Raw genomic sequence first — 27639 nt, 5'->3', positions numbered from 1 at the left:
AGCATCGAGAGACACGCAGAATGAAAGAAAACAAAGAATTCCAAAAATGTTGTGGGAATAAAAAGAGATTTAAAATAGAAAAAAGTAAAGACATCAACATGTCAGCTCAGACTTTTATATAAAGTCCAACTTTATATAATTTTATATATATTTTCTGTGTTCTAACTAAGTGTTTTGACCAAAGTTGTGTGAAAACTAGAGAAACCTGAAAGGGATTTATTGACAATCTAAATGGAGTTTAAAAAACAAACCGACAAAGAATTAAAGGTTTTATGCAGGAGCCTATTTGTCCTTGTCCTCATCACGTGTTAAGGTGTTTGTATTTTGAGTTAGCTCTGATTTAGCTTCATTGCACCTTTGGTTTGTGTTTTTTTTTTTTGCTCATTTTTCTCCTCAGCTCTTCTGTTGTTGAGCTCCACACACCTGAGTCTCATCTGTAATCAACCCTCTCAGTGGATTCAGCCTCCTCTGTTTTGGAGTTTAGCTAAATGTTTAAAAGATGTTTGTGTCCAGAACCAGTTCCCCACGTGTCTGTCTTTAATACAATCTTTGACAAAAGCAGAGTTTATATCCTATAAGGTTTGAAAAAAACAACTTTATTGTATTGAGCTAGTCACTTTTTTAGTAGCTTAACCCGACAAAATGTTGACTGAAACGAGGTTCAGAACTCACTGAGGAATGTGAACATTTTTTTGCACAACCAACAGTTTCTTCCCATCCAAAAACCACATTTACTCATCCCTTTCTGTGATTAATTTTGTCAAAATTCCTCCACAACCATGTGAGAAACTGATAAAGTCCTGGGAGTTATTGCTGCTAAAGGAGGTTAGATAACTGTGTGAATGTTTTTACTGATTTTGTAAATGCAATATGTAAATAATTTTAGGACCTTGATTGGTTTATTTGTTTCCTGATAATTAAAACTATGGAACTGAAAGCAAATCCTTTTGTTTTGACTGCAGACGGACAAACCAAGGACACCATGTTTGCGTGCAGTTCGGATGTCCTCTGCTGCAGATTTATCTTGTTAGGGGTATTAAGGATCATGTAAGTGATTGATCTACATGTCAGGTGACTAAATCAAGCTTCTGCCCACTCGGTTCAGTTATGAAACCTCTGTGAGACCAGGAGACAGACTATATGTGGACATGAACGGGATAAAAGGAGAGACTGAGGGGCACAGGTAGAGATTTAGCTTCAGTTATGAATCTGTGTCTCCTTCTGATGATGCTTCACTGTTAGAAGCAGTAATAAGGAACAAAAATCTCCAATTTTCCAAGTGGAAGGCAGTTGCGCTACATCAAGCTGAGCCAGCTTTGTGGCTGTTGGTCAACACGGTGATGTGCTGATGCTACCTGCGGTGTATCCCCCACGGCAGAGACATGTCCTCGGGCCTCCATCAGCTCTAAAAAATGAGTCTCTCCGCTGGGCAGGTGGCTGCGCCTCCTCCACCTCCTCCTGCTGCTGAGAAATGATCCTGGAAGGGTTAACCCCTCCCCCCCGTCTCTCTCTTCCTCCTCCTCCTCCTCCTTTCCGCCCCTGACTTCGCTCGCCTCCTTCCACCACCCCACCCATCCTCCATCTCCCCACATCCATTTGCAAATGATCTGGCTTGTCTGCATATTGTCACTTGCAGCTGGCTCGGCCATTCATCACCTGTCAGCGACTCCCAGCGCCCTCCACACTTAATTGTTCCCTCTCTGACCTGCAGAATAGAGAGTGATGTTCCTGCTCCCTGAGAGGAGGAAGAAAGCAAGCATGCAAAAACAGAAAAAAGATGGTCAGTCTCGGACCATTTTTCTGTTTCTAGGTCGCATCAGAAGAGGACAGGAAAAGGAAATGAGACGAGGAGAAAAGCAGGAAAGACAAGTTTTATATGAAGGTGTCAGGATGTGCCCACATACATGTGTGTTTTTCTGCTCTGCCATCCATTCTCTTCATCACTGTGTGGTCTCATCCTGCCTTTAGTGACAATCACAGCTCAGAATTGAGTTACTTCAGCTCAAACTACCTGAACAGACCGAAAAAAACCCACATTCAGTTCACTTCTGACGACGTCTCGTATTCAGTCAGCACCTGAGACATCTGACCTCTTCCAGCTGCCTTCACACATCATCCATTATACATGCAGAACGGAGCAAAATCCTGCTTCCAGTTTGATTTCCAGACTGAATCTGGAGCCGCAGCTCTGCCGCTTCAGAAGAAAATTTCTGTTTGTTGTGAATATTACTGAGCATCTTGTTGTTGGTGTGAATCATTAAAAAACATACAACTTTACTGCGGACCAGATCAGATTCCAGCTGATGAAAATATGAACCAGAGAAGAGCAGAGGATTTTCCACCATCACGTGTTTTGATTTACATTTACCTTCAGATTATGGGAAGTTACTCCTGTAAATTAGGAGATGTTTGCCTTTTCTTTTGTGGCAGGCTGAGTCTTCTGCTCTGCCAGATTTGTAACTTAATTTTCTTTTTTGCCTCCGATGTCCTTTGCAGGGCTCAATAGGAGCCAATGTAGTATTTAACTGAGTTTACAAAACCATCATTGCCCTAGTTTTTCAGCTGATGTCCTCACTTCCTAATACTGGGTTGAGAACAATAAAAACATTTATTCTTGCTATGAGCCACAAGCTCAATAATGAAAAACATCCAATAAATTAAAACGTGTAACTATTTTAGGGTCTTCTTGGTTGTAATCTTGCGTAATCGTCTGAATCTGCTCTCCCTGCTTTGTTTTGCGACTTAAAAACTTTGTGAGATCTCACAAAATAAACTCAGGATCTTACAAAAATACTTTTTAATTTCTTTGCCTCCAGTCGCCCTTGCAAGGCAATGAAAACGTCAGATGATCCGTAAACATTCAGAGTCGAGAGGCTGATTTTTTTCTCAGTGATCGTTGCACATGTGACAGTTTTTGTCTTTTCCAGGTCCCATTTTTTTCTGAATCGACAATCGTCAGCTGCTTTCTTCAGCACCACCACTTGTCCACCCCTCCCCCACCCACTTCATATTTTTAATTTTAAAAGGATGCTTCCATTATGAGCTTCCTGCAGCGTTAAATGATCGTCAGACAGAAGAGGACGGTCGGAGACTTTCTGCACAGCACTGAAACTGAAATGAAATGGAAATTTTCTTTGTTTTTTAATTCTAAAAGTTTTGCTTATAAGACTGTTAAATATAGGGATCTATGAAAAGACTAAGCTGCTGTCGAACGTGAGGCTCAGTCTGACCAAAGCTCGCTGTATCACGTCGATCAGAATCATGAAAAGGTTGAGGAGGGCTGGAAACCACAGCTGGAGGTTTTGTACAGTTCTTCAGCAGAGTCGGCCAACAGGCCAGGTCTCAACCACATGAATATTTCAGAGACACAGTACTGAGCTTCAACCAGCATGCAAACATTTTCTATTTGTGTCCAGCTGAGCCTGTTAGACAGACGCTGATGGCTGAACCACAAGACATGAAGCAACTGTAACTACAGAACTGCGGCTGCTCGTTCCCATGAAGCTCGGTGTGAACGTTTGACTCCCCGTTTACAGGAGCTGCCCTTCTGAAGGCTTGAAGAGTGACTGAACAGGCCAGAAACCCTTCCTGTCAGTCATTTATGGGATTTTATCTGTTAAAATGCTGCAGGGTTTATCTCAGATGATGAAGAATGAGTTTCTAAATGTTAACAGAAATGTCACTTTGGTTTCTGTTAGGCAAAATAAAAATTTAAGATGACCAATTCAAACACAAACTCAGCCGGTTTTACAGATATTGAGCTGAAATGTGGTGTGGTAGTAGCTGAGAGTCATTCCCTCAGAGCACTGATGCAGGATATGTTTCAAAACTGTTGCCATCAACTATTGGAGTAAACATTGGCTGTGAACCTGTAACTGATTAAGTTAATCAACCTAATTCAAGATGGCTGTTGCAGCTAAGTGACCTTAGTCTGTTAATTTTACAGATGTTGAGCTTAAATCTGGTGTGGTGTTAGCTGAGAGGCAGTCACTGCACACATGAAATTGGCTATGACTTCATCGTCTCTAAGGAAAAAGATGATCTAAGTGTAAAACTCTGGCCTGAAAAGTGGCGGGCGATATCCTGCAGGGAAGATTGGCTTTTAATTATTCAACTCTTCTAGGTGAAGAACTGCATTCAAGCTTTAAGACAGTTAAAAAAAAACATTCATTAAATGAAGAATATGAGTGAAGAGAATATAAACCTGCAGCTTATTTCTCCATCATTTTTATGACCTTCTGTCAGCGGAAACCTTGTAAACACATCCATCCATTTCCTGTGACCTCCTTTTTCCTTTCCGGGGTCACAGGGGAGCTGGTGTCCACCTGCAGCAGTCACTGTGTGAGAGGGGGGGGGGCACGCTGGACAGGTCGCAGGTCCATCACGGGGACACCCAGAGACAGTTTGGGGTTACCAATGAGCCTGATGTGCATGCTGTTGGTCTGTGGGAGGAAACGGGAGAACATGTAACCGGGGGGGGCGAACATCCAACCGTCTCCCTGTGAGGCGGCAGCTCTAACCACCGCCCCACCGTCCAAACACGTTGGGTTTTATTGCCGTGTTGGTCGAGGCTGCAGAACAGCAGTTCATAATTCATACAGCTGGGTTTGTTGGGAGCGCTGACACAGAAAGTGCTAACAATAGTGGACATGCCCGGTTCTCTGCTGCCCATCACAGTGCCCATTATAATAATATATTCAAGGATTAAAGGGCTTTTATCTTGGGCAGCCATGAATTATAAATACTGCACTTCAAAATTTAATTGCTCCGAATTAAATGATTTAAGATAATGTTTCTTTTATAAATTCCTAATAGGGCCAGAGGGCAAAAGAAAAGGAAAATACACCCAATAAAGTCTTTCCTCCCCCAACCGTAGATGAAGGGAGGACGTTAGATAGATGATGACCTGGAGGGTAAAGAACAACACCACATACAGGAAGTGGGAAATGGATGATATTTAATCTCTGGTTCTGGGATGCTAACAGCATCAGGGCAAGAATTAGATCCTGTTCAGCTGGAGAACAGCGTCCCCTTCAGGGTTAAAGCTAACCGTTCCACCACGTGAAATTAACGGTAAAGTTCTTTATGAAGCAGCAAACTGAGCAATTAAAGCACATAACTGCATAAAAACACAGATTAGTGACGTCAAAGTGCTGAAGCAGATAAAAGATGCATCAGATAGGAAGTCAGAGAGGCGTGAAGTCCCTGCAGCAAAAAGCAAAGTCTCAGAAACTCTGTGTGTTCACATGAAATGACCCCAACTTCCACGTTCGCCATCTTTTTTATTATTATTTGGGTTTACAAAGTTCTTAAATATAATCCTGTTAAACCCACTTTACTAGTGATCTGAAACTGGGGAAGAAGAGCAACAGGTAGAGCAGGTGTTAGGATTAAAGCAGATTATATGCCCGGTTAAACTGATACATCCTACATTAAACTGTTTTCTTTTTTTTTCTCCAAAAGCCTGAACTTTCTTTATAAAACAGATGAATGTATCAAACGGATAAAATGGATGTTAACACACCCTGATATGGAAAATCTTGATTATGTTCTTTATAAAAAACTTAAAAGGAAACTCCTTAGAGACGATGGATGTTGGAGGTGAAACAGAAACCAAAATCTGGTTCCTTGTAAGAGAAGATGTTTGAGTTCAACCAGAAGTGGCAACCACCCGAGGGCCCCAAGGGGAGCTCCTGGAAGGCAAACACAGCTTTCTAATTTTTGTTTTTATTGCATTTAAAGTTCAAGAAGTGTTCGGAAGTGATGCTACTTCCAGCTTCCTGTGTTGCATCAGTCGAAACGCGCAGCGATAATCCAAATCTTTGTCCTAAATGTGTTATTTGCAGAATATTCCAACACATCGTTGTGATGAACAGAATTATTTTGGTTTCTATTCATGCAAAAAAACTTTCCTTATTCTCATTCTGCACAAACCAGTTAATGCAACAAAAAAACGTGCCTTTTATTGCTCTGCTAAGAAACAAACTTTAGAAATACTTTGTTCAATTTGATAACAAATAAAAACTGGGCTTTTATTTGGGAATGATGTAAAATGCAAAACATCAAAAAAGGTGTGGAACATTTTTTAAAACATGACCTTCTTTAGATTATCAATATTAAAGTAAATATGACTGCAGCCATTCAGCTTCTTGGGTTTTAGGTTTAAAATGTAAACCTTCTGTTTATAAGGCAACGTTTGCACCAATCAGTGAACATTATTTAAGTGAATTATTGAACAACTTCCCCCTCAGGCTGGAAAAAGTCCAAACAGTAACTCAGAATTTGTTTTACAGGCCAACTTCTTCCAGAATATGAACAGATTCCTTCAGCTCTGCTGCTTTGGTTTAAATTCAAACTTTTTTCCTCACTATGTAGGATAAATAAATAAAACAAATCTCCAAATTGAGCCTGCCTTTCAAAATAAAAGACAAAACAAAGAGCTGTGTGGGATGATCCTGGGATGTTTCAACCAACTGCTTTATTTTTTAACTATATCCTGTTAAAACAGTCCTAATATCCTCAGTTTCAATGGTAAATGTTTGAACATTTAGGGCCAAAACTGTGTTTAAATTTCTCTCTACATCGGACCACCTGTCAGCTTCTCACTCAAGAGAAATGTGTTGGAGGAACTCCAAGAGTTAACGGCATCCAGACAGAAAAACAAAAGAGCTGCTGTTTTTCCTCGAAGTGTCTTATTGACAACAATAAAAGAAAAGAAGCAAAAGATAATCACCCAACATTCCTCTATATCACTGAGTCGTCAGTGCTGAATATGGCTTTATCGACGGTGATCCTTCCCAATTAAAGATAATCACCGCAGCTTTAACACAATACATTCACAGATACTTCAAAACAGCTTTCACTTCAGTCCGTCTCACTGAGCCTCAAACACGTCTCGTAAAAGGACTGTCTGAAATGTCTGAACCCAAAAACCCGGGAGGGCAGTGATGATCGAACCCGCAGAGAGCCAGAAAACAGGATTGTCAGCTCAGAAACCTCCTGAAAGCACGTGTAATAAACCAACCAACTGACAAAACTAAAGAGGTTTCAGCTTTCTAAAAATAACATTCAGTAACTTCTTTTTTTTCTATCTGCTGAAATCTCTCTGTGTTCCCACACTCTTAGCCCCAAATCTATCTTTTAATTTGAACCGAAAGCTAATTTTAATCGAAACGTGTCCTGCAGAAGCAGAGAAAGAGTTCAGCAGCAGACAACTAAAGAAAGCCACGCTGGGTAAACATGGTTCTTGTTTTTCAGCTTCTATATTTCTGAGTCGTTTAAGAGACACAAAAATAAATAAATAGCAGAATGGATTTATTCTTTGGGATTGTCTTCAGTTCGATTGGCACTTAGGTCGGCCGTTTCCGTCTGCTCTCTCTGCTCTGAGCTTCCAGCTGAACCAGCATCTCGTTTGCGAGTCTCGTCCTGCTCCGTGTCTCCGTTCGCCTCTGTACCCGTCTCACAGGTCAACTTCTCCCCGTTCAGGAGGTGCTCCTCTGCCCGGGTCCCCTGGCTTTCCTCCACCTCCTCCAGCTTCCGCAGGATTATGGGAAGCTTCGCATCCGTGTCATTATTTTCCAGCAGAGCAATGTCGCTTTCCTCAAAGCGAGGCAACGCAGCTCCGTCCTCCAGCTTCTTCTGGAAGTGCAGACGCTTGGCCCGACCGGTGGCCGACGCCTTCTCTAGGATCTGCTTTTCTGCCAGGCGGAGCTGGATGGCCAGACGGGAGTGGAGGGAGAGATCCGGTTTCTCCAACAAGGACCGATCCTCCTGGAAGGAAGGAGAGACGTCAGAATATATAATGATTAAGTTCAGCTTCATATTTCTGATTCAGAAGAACCAGAATCCACTTTTCCAAACAGTTTCATGAAGTTTGTGGATTAAATAAATGAATCTTTATTGTCAAAAGGCCATTTTTTGTTTGTTTTAAATGTGCCTGTACGTCAGGGGTGTCCAATCCTGGTCCTCAGGGCCACCATCCTGCAGGTTTTACTTGTTTCTCTGCTCCAACACATCTGATCTGAATCAATGGGTGATTAACAGGCTTCTGCAGAACAAGAAGAGGTGATTAAACCACTGAATCAGGTGTGGTGGAGCAGAGAAACAAGGAAAACCTGCAGGATGGTGGCCCTGAGGACCAGGGTTGGACACCCCTGCTGTACCTGAAACTGATCTTCATTAATAAAAGGCAGAATTGAAGGATGTGTAGATGGGTTTATTGTGACAAACGCAAATATTTAGGCCGCCCCGCCTCCAGCCGACTGACCTCTGACGTGGTCTTGTAGGTCTTGAGCAGCAGAGCGGCTCGGTTCTCCAGGAAAGTCCACAACTTGATCTCATTTTCCCAGCTGACGGGGAACTCGCTGTTTCCCAGAGTGAAGATCTTGTTGATGGCACGATCCCCCAGGAGATAGTCCTTCAGTTCCTCTGGAAGGAGGATAAATGTTAGAACCTCCTGGAACCTTTGCTTAGAATAAAAAGTGAACTTAGAGGAAAGTAACCATAAATGAAACACAATGAACAAAGCAAAACACTGACTCTGCTTTTAACAAACACAATTTAACCTAAGAGTTCAGATGATTTCAACCAAATTAATAAGAGTTTGTTTTAAAAGATTCTGCAACTTTTTAGTTACAAGACTTCAGTACCAGAGTTTGAGCTTCAGACAGAAAGAAAATGGCATCATGCTGCTTTTTCCTCCACTTTTTAATCCAAATCAGCTGAAACTGTTCACAGCCAAGTCTTTTCTGGTACATTAGATTTGTTCTTAATATTATTTTGTGTTTGCAAACAACAACCCTAACAGCAAAACGTATCATAGATCAATTTAATGTTGAAAAATGTTTCAAATTTTACCCTTTAATATCTGTTTTCATGTGCATGTTTTTTTGTTTAAGTTGCAACTACAGATCCATGTCAAACAGACGGTTTAAAGCCCGGTGGTCTTCTTGTAATATTCTTAATCTGTGATCAGATTCCTAATAACCCCATCCAGGGTCTGATCTCCGGACCTGAAACGGAGCAGAGAAACGCTGCAGGATGAAAGAGATGAAGAGCAGCGCCCCAGTTGTGTGATCACGTCACATCTGTTCAGAAATGTTGACACACTTACACACATGCAGCCAGCGACACCCTCACACTGGAATCCAAAGGCATTGGGGGCTTAAAAAAGAAATTAACATGCAGCAGAAACGTGAATAATAAATCACGGCGGGTCCTGAAAGTGAGCCCTGTGACGGAGGAGGATGTGGCCTTGTGTGACGGGGGATTTATGACACCGCTGCCTTTCTGCATACATGTAGATGAATATTGCAAACCCCAGAGCGGATTGCTCCTTCCACACATCTGGTGGCCTGCCTTGATCAATTAACCAGCTCAGGAACGGACGGGCCTCATCCGTCCCCAGTGACTCCTCTTGTTCCACATCGTCTTCATCTCCCGTGGAGGGAGCAGTCACACGACGGCGCCCAAAATATGAAGCACGCTCTGCTGGTTGTGACCAGGTTTGCAGCTCGGGGACGGGTAACGTCCAGCAGCTGGCATTTCATGGCGTGTTGGTGTGTTTCTTACCCTCCGTCATGCAGAAGACTCTCAGGAAGGCCAGCATCTGGGCTGAAATGGGAGATTCATTACAGTGCAGAGCAAAAACGCAGGACCTGAAAGGAAACCAGACCAACAATCACAACAATCAGAACGACGTGTTTCCGTACAGCCTCGTTGTAAGAATGCAGGATCAAAAAAGTGAGAGGCAAAAAAAAAAACTTTTTCCACATGAAACAACTCGGAGGAAGAAGCCTTTCATGTCATGCCAGAGTTACTTGGTTTCTTTCTGAGATGTGAGTTAGTTTGGTGCTGATAGCAGGTGATTTTGTCATGGCTGTCGTTTCCATTGTGGCCACTAGGTGTCACCACCTGATCTACACTGAACCTTTAATGTCAGAAACAAGTTTACATTTCAGGACACGATACAAAGATAACTCTGGAGTTCAGCAACCAAATCTTTGCTGCATCAGTGTAGAAAAATAAAAAAACAAGAAGAATTTACTGATAAATTTTACATTTAGCCCACATTTTTAGAAGTAGAAGTAATTTAAATGTGTAAATTTCATCAAAGGAACATTTTGTGAATAATCCTAGCTTCTGTTAAACAAATTCACTTAATTTTATAACTTTCCTGAGCACAAGAACCCAGCATCAGATGGAAAGGGATCAAAAATCAGCACAATGTGTACCACTTTGTAGACATTTGTTTTGACATTTAACATAAGAATATGCATCAGAGCATCACATCAGCCTGCAGATTAACTCTTTATTTCAATCAAATCTTTACTGTTAACTGCAATTTCAGGTTTTTCTCCAGACTATGATGTTTGGCACTGAAACATGAATAATCAGGAAGTAAGTGGCGGTTCTTCTTGTTTCGGTGAAGCCATCCATGGAGCAACCAGCAGCCTCCCATTTGTCCTATTAAATTATCCCTCAGTCCGGTCCCGCTCTTGTTTTCAACTTTGCGTTCAAAAGTTTCTCCCCGCCCCCCCAAAAAAGAGAGCGATCTGCGTGTCGCAAGAAGAGTGGGATGATAACAGACACTCGACACGTCGGCGAGCTCTGATTGGGAATCTGAAAATGATCTACGAGCAAATCTAACAATTTAATTGAGTGCTGCGGCAACAACGGGAATTGTTTCACTTAATTTCCACTGTTGAGATTTAAACCATCATCAATAAGAGATTAAAGGCTTCTGATTAAAAATGCCAAGCAGAGAATGCTGCATAAAATTAAAGGGCTAATGATAAAATGATTAAGCTTCTTGATGATGAAAGTGTTGGGGCGGATGACAAATTTTTTTTACTCGGTGGGGCGGGAGGTAAAACGAATTTGCTGCAACATTTATGTTATGTGCTTCACTTATGCCAAAGTGGAGTCTAATTGGATGAAATATCTCCTGTTAGGAGACAAAAGTGCAGCTTAATAAAAGGTGCATGAAGTTAGTGGAGCGCCTGAAGCTTCCACTGACCCAAATTAAAGGTTTCAGCGTGAACTTACAGAGGAGGAATGTTTGCAAACAGCTCGTGAAAGGAAACGCAGACGGGTCAGGAACTCACGCAGGGATGCCGGCTCGGGCCAGAACCTCGGCCTTCATGGCGTAGAGACGTTCGCTCTTACTGACGCCCAGCTTGATCTTCACTCTGTCGTGGGCGTTGTCTTGGAAGAAGAAGCCATTGTGGATGACGAACTCAGTGTTGGATCGTGTCCCGTAGAAGATGTAAATCTACGAGAAGAGAAAATCAGCTGTTTTTATTAAGAAACCAGTCAAATATCTGATCACTATTAAATGATTCTGGGTTCTATGGAAGGAAAAAGCTGTCTTGTGAACCACATTTTATCTTTCCATAAATAAAACGGAACTAATAATTCGGGGAAGGAGCTCCTGGTTTACCTACCTGTTCGTTCTCTTTGTAGTCCTGCAGCGCCACACACTCGCAGCGATCGTCCTCCAGGTTGTAGCCTGTAGTGATCTGCAGGAAACATCCAGTCCTTTATAGATTAACTTTCTGTCATTAATAAACTGTTACTGCTTCTTCTGATGATCTGAATCTTATGTCATGTTAAAATGATTGATATCTGAGTCTTCATCCTCACCAGTCCGTTTGTGTGGTTACACATGTCCCACAGGGGGATGAGGGCCAGAGTGACCCGGCTGCCATCCTCAGTGGGGATCTGGTTCTGGCGGGTCATCACGGAGGACACTGCCCACCTGTAACATAAAACCAACCAACCAACCGGTGCTCGTTAAGCCTCTGACAGTAGTATTTGTGTTTGTGTATAAACTGTCTCTGTGTGAATAAATTCTGCCTGGAAGTGAAGCTGAAAGTTAACCTGTTACAGAGAAGCTGAATATTTTATTTTGCTCCAGTTTCTACAAACACACACACACACACACACACACACACACGCACGCGCGCTGACCTGTAGTCATCAAACGTGAAGCTGTCCTTCAGGAGCAGCTTGCTGGCGGCGGGATGAGTCTGGGGATGGAGGGAGGAAAACGGGAAGGGAGAAAAAACACAAATCAGTACGAGGAATTTCATTATGCAGGTATGCTGGAGGGGGGCAGCCTGACAGGGAAGCCTAACAAGAAGGACTGGGAGTAGGGGGCCACCACTGGGGGGTGTGTGAGTGTGTGTGTGGTCGGCTGGTGCAGCGTGACACTCGACCCCCCACATACATCACTGTCAACTTAATTTGTTGTGGCCAGCAGCCGTCATAAATCTGCCTCATCAATTTGGGCTTGAATCAGTGTGTGTGTGTGTGTGTGTGTCCACGGGAGTCACTGGTGTCTCCATTTAAAGCCACAGACGCCACCGACCAACATATCTGCAAACTGTGCTGGGATTTGGCAGGAACCAAAGATTAGAGAGGGGTTTTCAGAGGAACAGGTTGTTTGATGAAGAATCTGCAGAATGAAGACTTTATAGCCCTAAAACTAATGACTAACAGGAGTTAATGTAATTTCAGAATAAAGACGTGTCATGTTGTTTTTTTAATTGTTAGTATCTCTTCCTGCATCCGTTTCAGGCTGCAACACGCTGCACAACGAGCTGCTTTCAGCAAAGTTTTTCCAGGTTTGGAACGTTTCTGTTCCTTCTCCAAACACATAAAAGACATTCTGCAAGTGAGGAAGAGTCTCAGGTCTTATTTTTGACTCATTCTACCTAAAAAAACAAAAACAAAAACCCAACAGTCTCTACTGGGGACAGGTCAGGACTCCGGTCCAGAACCCGTCCCCCTCTTCTTCCTCAGCCTTTGGAACGGGAGCAGAATGTGGTTTTCCATCGTGTCGGAATGTCCCTGGATAAAGATGTGGTCTTGAAGGCAGCAGATGTTGCTGTAAAGTCTCTGCTGCATTAATGCATCCATCACAGAACACAGAACACAGAACACAGAACACAGAACGCTGATCCGAGCCCAGACACGCACAGATCCGGGCTTTTTGGATGTTCTGACGTTCGGAGCACACCACGAAGATCTGATCTGCTAATTTAATGATGCTTGTTTGGTTCCCACAACATGAATAATACACACACACATTTGCCTTGATGTGGACACACACTTCCACACACTTCTCCCTCCCTGCTTTGTCCTTAGCCCCTCCCTCCTCGCTCCTCTCCCTCCTCTTCTTTAGATGACCGGGCTGGAAAATTAGCTTGTCACATTGGCTTTGAATTGAATTGACCTGAATGTACCCCCCTCCCCCCCCAGCTCTGTTTTGGATGTGTGCACGAGGAGGTGGCACATCAGAAACCCGGTGTTCGGTCGCCTCATCTCTACTGTCAAACATGAGCAGCAGGAACCTGAAAAGACCACATTAACTATTTATTTCATCAAAGTTAAATATTTTAACACAAAGAGTCAGCGTTTGTTTACGCTCTAACAGGCAGTTAAGAGAGGATTTATGAAGGTTTCTTCTGTTTTAAACACTGCCGTGTGTTTTAAAGTCAAAAGTTAGTGTCTCTATATCTTGTTTAAAACTGAAAGTGTAAATCCCATTCAAGCAGTAACGCTCATAAACACCAGAATTGTAAAAAGCGTTAAAATACACACAGGTTGTTGTTTACAACGGTGTTTAAAATCAGACTGGTGATTTTAAAGCATCTGTTTTTTGGATCTGTGTAGATAAACGGTCTTTCTGACAGAAACTCAGCTCACACCTGAGGAAAATTAAAAAAAAAGAAATGATTGTAGAAACATCACAACAGATCTTCAACAGATCTAAAGTCAAACTCAGACCTTCCTACAAAAAGCTGCAAAGGTAGAGCTTTAAACGCACAGATTCAGTCTGACAGACTCTTCGACTTCCTGTTTCAGACAAAAAGAAGAATTATTATAGGAAATATGGGCCATCTTACAGGACAGTTTGGACCACTGATGTTCAGTAAATCCTCCAAACCCTCCGGAGATCTGTCCCTCCACTGTTGGGAGTCGAGGGGTTAAACTTCTCATTCTGACCTGCAGCAGATTGTGTGATTTACTGGATCAGATTCTTCAGATTCACTTGTTGGGATGAATCAGTGCAGCTGTTCAGCTCCAGAGGTGATGTGACCGCAGTGTTTTACCCTGAGCTAGGTGTGTGTGTGTGTGTGTGTGTGTGTATTAAACACAACAGCGTGTTACTCAGAGAACACAGTTCAACACCGCAGCTGTTACTGTGATGAACAGAAACACTGATACGCTGTCAAAATAAGTGAGTCACAACATTTTCCATTAAATTAGCTGAAAAATGGATAAAATGATGTATTTATGACACACACTGTTGCTTGTTGCACAAAAATTAGTAAGAAAAGTATTTATTTTGTGAAATCCTTGTTCAGTTTTTTATGTTTTACTGACGATGCGTTATTAAAGCCCTCGACTCCAGAAACCATTTTACACGTCGGCACCAACAAATCCACGAGAAGAACAAAAGAAAGAAAGGGTTTCATGTGAATCAGTGAAGAAGTGATTATTAATTCATGCTGCTCTGGTGGTTTATGAAGTGTGTTGTTGTGACTTCCACCTAAACTCTAACATGAACTTCACAAATCAGACTGATTTTCTTTTCTCTTTTCATTCTTCACACAACGATTTGTCATTTTTAAAGAAAGCTTTTAATAAAAAGGTCTATTATTACAGATCCTGCATCCACAATCATCAAGTTCAAGCATCTAAACTTCACCAGAGCAGACATCTGCATGTGAGCACCGAGCTGGCAACTGACCAGATGGAGACAGAAACTCATCTCCATCCAAAAATACTCACTTTCCACAAGCCCTGCAGCCTTTAGATTTCCCAGGATGCATCAGGGCTACTGACACTGTCAAGCTCTTATATTTATGTGCTCATGCAGTTTCTGATGAGATGTTTCAGTTTGGATTCCTCAATGTCGGCTGCAAGGAAGATGCTGTGTTTTTATTTTTATAAGCACTAATATTACCACGATCTTCCATCATGTCTTTAAAATCAACAGTGACTGAGCTTATACAAGAGAACAAGTCCTCCTTTGTCCTTAAAAAGAGCTGGGAACGCAACACTGCCACCTAGTGGAACAACAAATACACTCAATAAACAAAGAGACGCTTCTTCAGCGTAACAAAGATCTCACGGGTGCTGCTTAAAGACAGTTCCAGTCTGAGCATCATCTGCTTTAAACAAACAGCTGCTTTTAGAAGAGAGGGAATTTTCTGCAGAGAGCTCCTGATCGAAACAATTTTAGATTAATAATCAACAAAACAAACTGCTGTCAAGGTCAGTTAATATATATTTCATATATTTATTGTATGTAGAGCTCCTTCTCTTTGTTGGCACATAAACATACAGTCTGAACTTTCCTTCCTTTTGTCTCCCATCAAATTTAAAATAAACTTTAAAAATATTTGCCAACTTAGTCTTTGTTCAGAGTTAACCTGTGCTTGTAATTGTCTGATGTCTCCCCCTGCTGGTTGGCAACTAGTACTACAGGTAAAAACCTAAATTCCTTTATGATCAGTTAAAAAAATAAAAGACAAATAGGCTTTGAGTTTGAGTTAAACATGCAAACAGAAGGAGCCTCAGTCCTCTTCATGTACAACATTATATAAGGGGGGAAGTAGTAGTAAACACAAAATGACGTTTTGTTACCAATTTTTGAGGAGTGTGACTGTGGCAATGAATTTATATCAGTTTATAGAGGATTTGATTCTAACCACATGTGGACTGAGCTTCTGATGAAACCAGTCTGCTACATTTGTAGCTCGTTTTTGATGACGTGTGCAGCCAAATTTAAAACCAGACGAAACAAATTAATCCGCAAAACACAAAAGTCGTAAAGAATCTGAATGTCAGTTCTCTGTATCTGAAGCTGAACCTGCGTACCTGCACCAGTTTGTAGAAGTAGGCGTACTGGCGCGCCGTGTTCTTGTACTGGCTCAGGACGTCCTGCACGGCATGGGTGCCCAGCAGCAGCTGAACGTCGTCCTGCTGGTAGTACAGCGGCGTGTCGTACTCCTGAGGGAGGCTGTGGATGTACGGCAGCCAGAACGAGGACGGGTTGGCCCGCTCGCACAGCAGGTGGAGGGCCAGCGTCACGTTGCCCATGGCCTGCATGATCCGGTCCTGACTGTACAGAGGACCTGAGACACACGGGGTCAAAGAGCTTCTGAACTCACAGTGCCTGGAAATGTGTCTTTAGACTGAGTTTTATTCACACAATTCATTAAGACCAATAAACAATCTGTAAGTAAATGTGGCTGCAGGGAACACCGTTCAGAGAAAACTATCATAATACCCATCAGACTTCATGCAGTTTAAATAAAAAATAAACTTCACATTTGTAAATCTGGCTGCAACGCTTAAATGTTTCATGCATTATCTTTGTTAAACCTCTGTTATTAAAGCTGAACGTCTAAACCTGAGTCACAGCTTGATTGTGTTGTTTTAAGTGGTATTCAGTCCCTCCAGGATTTCACGGGCATTTTTTGTGATTGTTGCGGGCTAAAATGCCAGATTTCACAGGGCATTTTCCTAAAAGTTGCGATGAAAAGTTGAGATTTTTTTTTTTACTAAAATCAATAAAAAAAACATAACCAACAATACTTCCTAGTTTTGTAAGATAATTCCCAACAAACATTGACATTCTCAAAAGGTGCTTTATTTAAGAACTTTGATAGCTTCTAAACTGACATTCATGAGCATTTCTGGATTGTCCCTGGTCTGCAGCTCTCCTCACATGTTTTGCAGACACAAAGTGTTTGTCGATGCGTTTATGTTCCATGATTACACTGCAGGACGTGCAAAACAGCTGCAGCTGGGGAGGAAACTGGTTTGCTGAAATCTTTGTGGGCAAATGTGAAGCATTAGCGCACATTTTGGCTTCGGTCGCTGCTCCTGCACGCTCCCAGCGTTCTGATGTTAACAGGAAGTGATATCACGTGTCTTCTTCATGAGTTATTTGGGGTTATTTTGGTTAAAGTTGCGGGAAAGTTGCAGTGTTTTGGGCAAAGTTGCACAAAGTTGGGATTTTGCGGGGTTTGCTTGATTTTGCGTTAATAGTTGCGATCGCAACATCGTGAAATCCTGGAGAGTCTGGGTATTTGTCTCCATGCAGTCACTTCTGAACTGGACTAAGTTCCAACTTCTTACCCAGCAGAGAGTTCTGGGCCGACTCCACCGTCATCAGCATCTTCCTGGGAACCCACAGGAACAACTCCTCTGCCTGTGCAAACACAAAGAGCCTTTCATGTCTCCACGTTTATCTGATGGCGTGGTTTTAACGGCACACGCTCTGTAAGCTGGTACCTTAATGTCCCTGGTGGCCCGCAGGCCGTAGCCCTCAGACTCAAAGTTTGCCACGGTGAAGCCGTCACAGGACGCCCCGTTCTCCTGAGCCCAGGACATCAGATCTGAGAAGTAGTCCTCCCTGCTGCCTTCAAACACTGTGGACAAACCTGAGGGGAAAAGAAGAAGAACAGGTTATCCCTGAACTGATCCGAGACCGGAGTTCACTTTGTATTTCTTCAGCTTGGGTTAAAAAAAAACAAACTCACCCTTCTGCTTCTTTCTGATCTTCTCCACCAAACCTCTGATCTGGATGTACTCCTCCCACTCTTTACCAGCAGAGGGCGCTGCACTGCTGCACTCTAATTGTCAATGACACATCCACATGCACATTTAACAAGAATATCATTAAAAATAAGCCAAAATTAAAGCAAACGGAGAGACATTCTGTTAGTTTGACATCTTTTTGCTGTCCATTATGAGAAAGCTTTCAAAACTCTTTTTCCTAAAAATAATTAAAGTCCAACAGTGGATTTCTAGTTCATATATTGATCATTTTGTTTTAATGTAATGAAAGAATGGCTACAAACAGGAATGATTGAAGACAGATGAAGCTGAAAACATACTTTGCAGCAGTTCAGAGATCAGGTTCATCATCTCCTTGGGGGAAACCACGGTGCTGGCCCCGGTGCCCGACTTCTGGGTTTTCACTCGACTCTTCTTTCCCATGGTTCTGGACGGATGACTGGCCGACGCAACACAACACAACACAACACTGTTAGACAGCAGCACATCTTACAGCTGGTCTGTTAGTGTAGGTCTGTGGCTGCAGCACACTCCAAAACAAGTTTGAAGGGAGGAGGAACAAGAAAATAAAGATGTTGGAAAATTCAGAAGCCAAAACTGTGATGAGAACAACCCCAAAGTGTTGGACAAAATAACCCCTGAAGGACGTCAGAACATCTGAAGTGTCCACAGAAGGATTAGAAAGATTACCAAGCAGGAAAAACTTTAGTGGAATAACTTTTTTTTTTTTAAATATGTTGCATTCTGAAATGCAGGAGTGGATGGATACTAACAACATAATCGAGGCTAATGAGACAAAACACAAAATAAAGTCTAAATGTCAGAATCAGACCTTTTTATTTATGTTATTTTCTTCACATTTGCACTCCTCCCGCTGGTCTAACTTTCTCTTAGAAAGAGTTTCGACAGTAAGAAGGTCCATGCACACCATTGGCTCATGTATCAGAGCTCCTTGGTGTAAATTATTAGCCGGTTTTGGTCATGTTGATTAATAACTGTGGGGCGAATTGTAATTACAGGTTTATTTCACTTTAAAGAACTGACATTTGGGTATCCTTTCCCAATTCTACCCAAAAACAAGTTTAGAAACGACAGCAGCTGCAATGCTTCGACTTCTAACGGTTGTGTAATGTTGTGAAAACTATTACAAAACTGTGCAGAAGTCTTAAAGCATCCCACATGTTTTATAATTTGCAAAACATATAAAAATAAAGAGTAATGAGTCAAAGACTTAAATGGTTATCACTCATAAACTGAGGTTGGTGTTGAGTAATTCAGTGGATCGAATCATTTTCAGCTCTTAATAAGAGCAGAACTGTCAAACTGCTAAAAAGTTAAACAAACAAGCATTATCAAGTAAATTATTTTACCATTGTTAACCATTTATAGCTTCTGTTTTAAATTATTATCTGCACGCACATCCAGCACCAGACTGGAAGCAGCGGGGGTCAAAGGTCACTCGGAGACATCATATTCGTGCACAACGTACAAAACAGTCAAGAACATCTTTATAGAGCTGTTGTAATCCTTAAAAACATTATTTTGATCCAGAAAAGACCAAACAACACAGTTTTTGACCACGCTGATGACCTCGATTACATCTAGACCCGTTTGAACATGCTGGTTCAAAACCAGGCGTTTCTCCCGCTTTTAGTTTTCCATAATATATTATATAATAGGCAAGTATTAATAATAACATGCAGGTTTCAGCTTGATGTTTCTTGGCTTATATCTCTATGCTTTCAACTCTGCGCGTGCAAATTTGGGAAGCAAAAGGCAAATAGTGAACAAAAAATCTGCTCCAGCAATGCAAAAAGCTTCCAGGTAAAAACTACTGTGGGCCATTATCCTCACAGTTTACAACAGGTTTGATATATTTCAGGAAATAACCTGTGCTGCGCTCTGATGACTCTAGCTGTGGGCAAAAACAGGTAAATAATAATAAGTAAGAAATCAACAAGTGCTCTAATTTACTGCTTCTCTCAACACAAGTTGAATAAGCCTACAATTGACCTCTGACCTTTCCATGGTCTCCTATCCTTATAATACAAGCAGTTAGATGAACATAGGTTGTTGCAGCTTCATTTATTTTGGTCATCTTAGGACCGCCCACTAGCTGTTTCACGGTCCACATTGGGGTCGTGACCCTAACTTTGAGAACCCCTAAAGTTCTCCTTTTGACCACACTTGGAGGCAATGTTTCTCACAGAGCTGGCTTTGATCCTGACCAAGTTAAGGCGAATAAAACTCTGCTAATCAAAGTCACAAAGTGAGTAAAAAAAAAAAAAACACAGGAAGTTTTTACGCAGACAAGCTAACGGCGCTGTTACAGGCACGTTTCCGGCTCGTTTCTGCCAACCGAGCCGAGGCTCATTTTAGCCTCTCGGTTGGCGGAGAGGCATTACGACCATCCGGAGGGAGTCGGAACCGAGTCGGGTCAGGGAAACGCCCGCAGCTCATTCATCCACGGAGCATTACGGAGCTAGCTGCTGCTAGCTGCCGAGCCGTCAGGAGGCGTTCAGTCGGGAGGTTTAAAAACACCGATTAACCAGCCTCAGCAGCCTCCGGGACACATTCATGTCCCCGCACGGAGACGCTGTCAAATGCAGATGTGAAAGCTGTAAAAGCAAGTCGTTAGGGTTTTCTTTTCGTCGTTGGGTCGTACCTTTTTGGAAGTGACAGCAGCAGCTCGTCTCCTGCGATCGAACCAACCTTTACTGAGCCGCGCCGCTGATTGGAGGAGCCGTGAAGTACACCCACAAACAAGCTGCGCTTCTGGCCTTCTGATTGGCTGGACGGAGAGCACGAGGAACCCAAGTGTTTAGCGTGGTGCATTCAATAGCACGCAAAAGTCGGATTTTTTTCTATCTCCTGAAAATGCACTCAAACAGGACTAAATATATAAACTGTAACGAGAAGTCGGGGCTCTAAGGGAGTATCATAACAGAGCTAAGGTATTTTGTATTATTGCCCAAAAAGTAGAGTCGTTGAGTCAATTAAACCACCAAAAAAAGTACATCTAACTCATTTTCTATTCGGTTAATTTAACTGTAAAGCTTTGTTTAATGCTTTGCTGTTTTATTTCTGGTAGTAAAGCAACAAAACAAACAAGGATGTCAAAAAAACTATCCGATTTACAGTTTATATTGTCCCGCTTCCGAGGTGCTTTGAGCTCAGCAGAGTGTGTAAATTTAAAAAGCCTCGCCCGTCACGCATTGCGATTTGATGTTTACTTTTAGAGAGGCCTAAAAATCGACCATAAATGGTCATGAATGCGCTCCTGTGATTGGCTGAATGACCAGTCAATCAAAACAACTTTTCCCACAAGTTATTGGAATAAAAATTACTGATTATAATTCACAACAATCGATCATTTAAACAACGTGTAAACTGTCCAATATTGTCTATCTTTCTGTATGTATATATATTTATTTGAATCTTTTTTTTCTTTTTTTTTCAGGGAAGACGGATTAGCAACATTTGTGGATTACCAAAGGAATTTAAATTTAAATTAAAAATTTTAAACAAGTAGTTGTTGCTTAATATATAAATAAATAAATAAATAATTTTGCAACCTACTGTAAAACATGACTGTTAGATGTTGATAAATAAACATTTAAAGTCAAATCATTATAAAGGTGATTTTAAAATGATTTTATTTAGCAGAACTGTGACAGTGCCATCTTCTCACCACCAGGGGGCGACGAAGCCCCAGAAAACAGCTTCAGATTCACAAATTCCTATTTTTAAAAGAACATTTGGAATAAAAACAATGGATATGATGACATCGTTTAAATAAATTTATGTTTATTTAATTTGCAGCTACACATTTTCAGCACAGTGCATTTAAATTTCACAGGCATATTTTAGCAGAAACTCAAAACTTTTCAACTTTTTTTTTTGTTTGTTTATTTAATTTACCCCAAAAAAACTTTTTTTCATAGTTGTTACACATTGCATCTTTACTGCAACTTTGTACCCAAATCAAAGCCAAACATATCCTGATTTATTCCTTATTGTTTGTTTTTATATAGATACCTGCAGTCTGGATTCTCTAATTTATGAATTCAAAAAAGCAAGTCTTTGATCAGTATGGTTTTTACACAACTCAAACAGAAATCCAAACTTCAGTAAAGCACCTGTGTTTGAAAACAGTCCTGAGAGGTGACCAGTTGTCACATCTATTATTACTCTGTCCAAATATAGGATGTTATGTAAAGTCTAACCCCACATGCTGTCCGCCCCGACACGCTGCAAAAAGGCTGTGAGGAGAACTACCACCCTGTTCAACTGTTTACTCTAAACCTCAAGTGAGTGGATTAAAAAAACAACAACATTTATTTATGGGAGATTTCCTGTCGGAGCAAGAAACCTGGGTGTATTTATTAGCACAGTTTTATTTGCAACAGTTGTTTGACAGTCTCTTCGAGCACAACTCTCAGATTTAATGTCATCTGACCTGGAAAAGATGGAAGCAAAGAAGCTAATTATGTTATTTCCTCAGATATTTCAGTTACTGAGAAGAAAAAACCTGAAATAAACACATGATGTATTTTCTTTGGTTTTGACTTTCCTCTGATCAGCATGGGAGACTCCCAGCAGTTTGACTTCTACCAGACAGGATATTACATAGATGACCAGGGTCGCACCGTGGCTTTCTATGACAATGAGTAAGTACTTCCTTTAGGATCACTTCGACTGTGGTAGATGTACCTCAGAGTCAGAACCGTTGATCCAAACATCTTTATAACTTAAGAATCAAAAGATTCAGAGGTTCTGTCACTTCTGCAGACCGCTCAGCTTAATAATGTGCTCCTAAATGTTCGTTTTTACCAACACTATAACCTATGAATTACTTCAGAAGTAAAAAAAAAATGTAGGAAGAGATCAGGTGAGAACAGTGGATTTCTTGATTGACCCATTGGGCCTCAGATTTACTTGTCTTTGCAAATGTTGTCAGTGACACGTTTAATTTTCAGTGTGAAATATTGATGGTTTAAATCTACTCAAACTGTCAAATCAAACATAAAAACGTTCCTCTAAACCATGTTTGAAAGAGTTTATTCCAGTAGTTTCCCAAATATATTGATATGCAATTCTGAAAAGTGTAAACAAAGTACTCAGCTGAACATATTTGAAGCTTATCTGTATATTTTACTCAACAAATCTGAGTGTAAATACGTCTCAAAACATCAAAATTGTTGGACATCTTGATTCCAAAGAGCTCCTCCGTGGATGTCACCATCGTTGACCTATTTTCAGTCACTTCTGCTGTTTCTTTAGGTAAACAAATGTGTCACTTTTTCAGAAATTTTGCTTTCAAATGTTTAATTTAACAGCACCTTAACCGTCAAAAAGAGAAAACATTAGCAGATTTTGTTCATTATTTATGATTTTTCTTTTTTGGACCGGTCTTCATGACTTTGCAATAAATACGTTTCATATTTGAGTTATAAGAAATGTGATTTTTAAGCAAAATTTGAAGCACACTGACTCTGAAAAGAAAGATGTGTTTGAGGGAATCTCAGAATTTCTACCTTGAAAACACTTGAACAAACGTGAGCTGGTTGTAACGTGTTTGTCTGTGTGATGATTCAGAGAAACGCAGGACATCCTTCCTGACATCCAGGATCCTTTCATGGAGCAGCCGTACACTGGAGAGATCTACCAGCCAACACATACTGCCACGTATGGAGAGTCCCCTGAGGATGAACCTCCTCTTCTTGTTGGTAATAAGATGAACTAATGGGATTAGATTTACTCACCCAGCCATGTTTTAATGTCTGCTGACTGATTTGGTTGTGTCATTTCAAAGAAAAGTGATTCAACTAATCTTGTATAAACGCTGGCAGCAGGGTCTACATGATTTGACCCGTTCCCAACCTGTTTGTGGCTTTTCCAGAACTTGGAATAGATTTTGACCACATGTGGCAGAAGACGCTGACTGTGTTGAACCCTTTCAAGCCTGCAGATGGCAGCATCATGAACGAGACCGATCTGACAGGTCCCATCTTTTTCTGCGTTGCGCTGGGCTTCACTTTAATGATGGTGAGTCACGAACGCAGGACTTGTTCTCTTAATATAATCCCTCTATCCATGCAAGTTTGTCCCTATTTTGTGGAAAAAGCCACTAAATGCGCTCCTAACATCTGCACCAAATTGCAATCAGTTGTGAGAGCCCTAATTCCCAAATCCTGTGTGTTCAGGTGGGCAAAGTCCACTTTGGTTATGTGTATGGGATCAGTGCCATCGCCTGTATAGGGATGTACTTCCTGCTGAGTCTGATGAGCTCCCTGACAGTCTCTTACGGCTGTGTGGCCAGCGTCCTCGGGTACTGCCTCCTGCCGATCGTGGCCCTCTCTGCATTCGGCGTCTTCTACTCTCTGCAGTAAGACTGTCTGTGGCTGGGAACAGCACCATCATCAAGTTTTTTTAAAACTCGCTGCAGTCTTGAACAGAGAGGCTTAAAATGCAAATGACCACGTAATCCACTGTTGCAAACATTTTCCTTCAGTAACAGGTAATATCAGTTAATGATATATGTTTATAGATTAACAAATCTTCTAGAGATTTGTTGTTTCAGTAATGTATTTACTCATGCATCCATTTTATCTGTGGTCAGGTCTCAGGAGGGAAGCCAGACATCCCTCTCCTCGCATCAGGAGCTCAACTCTTTGCTGAGAATGTGCACGGCTATCGATTCTGATTTTTATCAATTTTCAGCTCACTCATGTCACGTTATTACATTTTGCACTGTCCCTGCAGAAAAAAACATCGATTTGGATGAGTTGAAGCAAACTGTCTGCACATTGTCCAGAAAATATCTGCTGCTCATTCGTGAAAGCAGCAACTGAAAATGTAAAACAAAGTGCTGGAAGTGTTTAAATTTATGAAAGATTGATCTCATTTCTTGTAATGTGTACAAGCGAGTTTCACAAGATTTTGGTTACTGACATATGAGCCAAAATACGTTAAATGTTGGTGCTATTTCAGCTGTTGCACTGATTAAAAATCTGTTTGTTTGAGTTTAAAGAATTATGTGATCATTTAGGATCCGAGCAGAACTGATGCTGTTGATGGCTTACGTCTCTATTTTTGTTTGTTTGTTTGTTTGGACAGAGGCGTCCTGGGAACAGTTCTGGTCTTGTTAGTGGTTTGTTGGTGCAGTTTCTCAGCCTCCAAGATCTTCATCTCCACGCTGGCGATGCAGGAGCAGCAGCTGTTGGTGTTTTATCCGTGCGCCCTGCTGTACGGACTCTTCACGCTGCTGACTGTGTTTTAACTGTCAGCTGGGTCAAACGGACGTTATGGGGAAACTACGTGCAGAAGAAATGCTTGACAATGTGATTATCTTGTTATCGTTTTTTATAAAATACTAATAAATATGTCCTTTTAAAATATTTTGGGGGATTCCTGGCAATTTAGAGACAATTACATTAGATTTATGGGGACTTATCAAACCTTTTTGGTACTTGTGTTCAAAATAATTATGCATTTGCTTCCAAACACAAAGACAAGAATAATTTCTACTGACATGACGGGAAGAATTTTAGTACTTTTCCTTCTTTTTGCTGCAGATGGTGCTAAAATACCATGATCAGATCATAGGTATTCATTCACAGACTGAAGGAACATGTTTCCTTCCATCTTCTACACCAGGTTAGACAGGAAATAAGGAAATGCTGATTTTATTTTTTTATGGTTTCGACTTTGTGAGTCTGTTTGCAGCAGAAACATTCGTTTGTTAATCCTGCTAATGTCTTAATTAAAACTTGAAACAAATCTTTTTTGCAGTTTCTAAATTTGTATTAGAGATCAACACCAGAAACCACTGCTGGATGAACTTTGACCCCTAAAGCAGCACTGAATGAGAAACCATCGTGTCACAGTGAGAAATATCTCCATGTGGACCCACATGTGTCCCCAACACAAAAATGCAACATGAAGCTGTTTTACTATGAACACGATCTGTGGACACGAGCTTGGACATGATGGACAGTGGACAGATGAGTCCATGCTTTTGAAACAAGTGGAGCTGTCCTCAGCGAAAGGTGGAAAAGGCAGCATCTGTGATGGGATGGAGGAGGAGAATCAGCCTCCATGGCTGACCTGCAGGCGGGTGAAGGAGGATAAATTTATAACATCATGAAGGGGAGACTCAGACAACAAACACAGACTGCTGAGCTGCTGAAAACCAGGATTTAGTAAGAACAGACACCGATTCTTCAGAAAAACTGCAACAATTACTGTCCTCTGTTCCTTATTTAATAATTAATATTATTAAAAAGAAGATGATCAGGACTCTATAACATCTCTGAGTGTGTTGAAACCCTATTCGGGCATTCTGAACTTATTTTTTGGTTCTAGTATTTGTTAAATAAAGGTTCAAACTATCATATTATATGTTTAAATAGAAAACTTTCTCTTTTTTCCAGCAATGTTGGTTTAAATATATGAAAAAGAATCTTGAGAACTCATTTTCACACAGTATGTAAGATGTATGGGGGTGTAAGACGACCCCGACAGCAACAGACTTGGTGATAATCTGCAGACAACTTTGCTTCAAAAGCAGGGGGGAGACGGGGGAGACGGGGAGGGACACAGGGGAGGCAGGGCGTTGATGTCCACACAGTTTGCTGTGATATTAACAACATGTACGTTCTGAGGACTGCAGGTCAGGTGGATCTGGTCCCTCAAGCGTTGCACAAGCCAAGAGTTTTGATCTCTGAGGGAACAGAATATGGAGGCCATGATCTCCCTCTGCTTTGTGTTTCCTCTGTGTGTGGGAAACTACGATGGCACAGAGGCTCAGCTCCATCACCGAGGGCTGGACTGAAAAACGAAGGTGTTTTTTATGCTGAAGGACTTTTTAGGGCACCCTTCAGTTGTCTTTGGAGACACAACTGACACAAACAAGCAAACGGATCAAACCTCTAACTCCAGATAAAGGACGCAGTTGAAAATTATGATGGTTTTAGGCATTATTCTTCAAAATCAAACCACATACTTTATGGTTTTGGCTCTTTTTTCTGCATACATATCCAAGATAATTTAAATTAAATTTTCTTTTTACTATTTTGCACCTTTTGTTGCTATAGCAGGTCATATAGAGATTTCACTGATGATTAAGTAACCACTAGAACACCAGTTAATCATGGTCTGCTCCAGGTTCCATGGGAGTTCTTGGAACATTGTCCTTCACGTTTTTGTTTTGAGGGGTTTCCATTTGGAGCCATAGTCGTAACGTTTGAACCACTCATCTAATTAGTCTTATGATGACTGGGTTAGGGTACAATTAGGGTTTAGACACGCCAACATTTCTTCTGAGTACCACTAAAGGGATCCAGAGTACCACCAGTGGTACTTGTAAGCTTGAGAACCATGGCTCTAAAGGATTTATATGTTGATACTGACTGCTGCCCGGCTTAAAACACTCCTGTTCTTTGCTGCTGACTGTTTTAGGTTCATATCCTGATTAAATACCCCAAACCGTCACCTCAGACCCTAATGTAAGGTAACACATTTGACTTTAAAGGTGTGATAATGTCACATTTTATCTTTTTTAAAGGATTGTTCTGTCCAGGCAGTCCCACAGCTTGATAAAACCTCTGTCTTTATGCATTCTAACATGTTTTATAGGCTTCACCTAGAAAAACAAAAAACTGAAGCTGTGCATTAAAAATTGGATTTATTCGTTTTTTTTGCTTTTTTATTGTTTGTTTTGTTGTCCGTTCAACACCATCTGAGAAAGACTAAAGGTTATCTGTGGGATCTTTTTTGAAAATCAGTTGTAGCTATTTTTAGCAGACAGGAATGAATTGCTCATATAAAATTGGTTGCAAAAACGTTTTGACCTCTGTGACCTGTTGTTTTTCCTTGCCCTTGACAAGACCAAGTCATAATTAAAACCACGTGTGTGTCTATTTCTGGGTAATACAGATAAGAAATGTCTGGCAGTGATGGTAACATTTTTGATCTTTTACCTTCGTGTTTTGTAATTCCTGTTGGTAAATGTGCTTCAAAAGTCAAATCCAGAAGGAT

The 27639-nt window shown here is 41.2% G+C and overlaps 2 protein-coding genes across 2 annotated transcripts; one reads left to right on the top strand and one right to left on the bottom strand.

Moving 5' to 3' along the window:
• Nucleotides 1–5711: 5711 nt before the first annotated feature.
• Nucleotides 5712–20396, bottom strand: setd3 (SET domain containing 3, actin histidine methyltransferase). Its single transcript, XM_017431684.3, has 13 exons — nucleotides 20264–20396; nucleotides 17919–18037; nucleotides 17562–17654; nucleotides 17314–17462; nucleotides 17158–17230; nucleotides 15892–16148; nucleotides 11971–12029; nucleotides 11644–11758; nucleotides 11445–11519; nucleotides 11106–11272; nucleotides 9571–9656; nucleotides 8267–8427; nucleotides 5712–7770 (listed from the first exon to the last, which is right to left on the bottom strand). Exons 2-13 carry the CDS (start codon nucleotides 18019–18021, stop codon nucleotides 7315–7317), a joined length of 1794 nt encoding a protein of 597 aa, XP_017287173.3. The 5' UTR covers nucleotides 18022–18037; nucleotides 20264–20396; the 3' UTR covers nucleotides 5712–7314.
• Nucleotides 20397–21730: 1334 nt separating this feature from the next.
• LOC108245040 (protein YIPF5) lies at nucleotides 21731–25380 on the top strand. The gene is made up of 6 exons (XM_017431665.3): nucleotides 21731–21908; nucleotides 22182–22268; nucleotides 23197–23327; nucleotides 23501–23646; nucleotides 23805–23986; nucleotides 24718–25380. The coding sequence occupies exons 2-6, from the start codon at nucleotides 22183–22185 to the stop codon at nucleotides 24878–24880; spliced, it is 708 nt and encodes a 235-aa protein (XP_017287154.1). The 5' UTR covers nucleotides 21731–21908; nucleotide 22182; the 3' UTR covers nucleotides 24881–25380.
• The last annotated feature ends 2259 nt before the right edge of the window (nucleotides 25381–27639 follow it).

The sequence above is a fragment of the Kryptolebias marmoratus genome, linkage group LG10 (assembly GCF_001649575.2).
Source record: "Kryptolebias marmoratus isolate JLee-2015 linkage group LG10, ASM164957v2, whole genome shotgun sequence".
NCBI classification, from domain to species: Eukaryota; Metazoa; Chordata; class Actinopteri; order Cyprinodontiformes; family Rivulidae; genus Kryptolebias; species Kryptolebias marmoratus.
The sequence above is the reverse complement of the archived record's forward strand: the minus strand, read 5'-3'. Positions and strand labels throughout refer to the sequence as shown.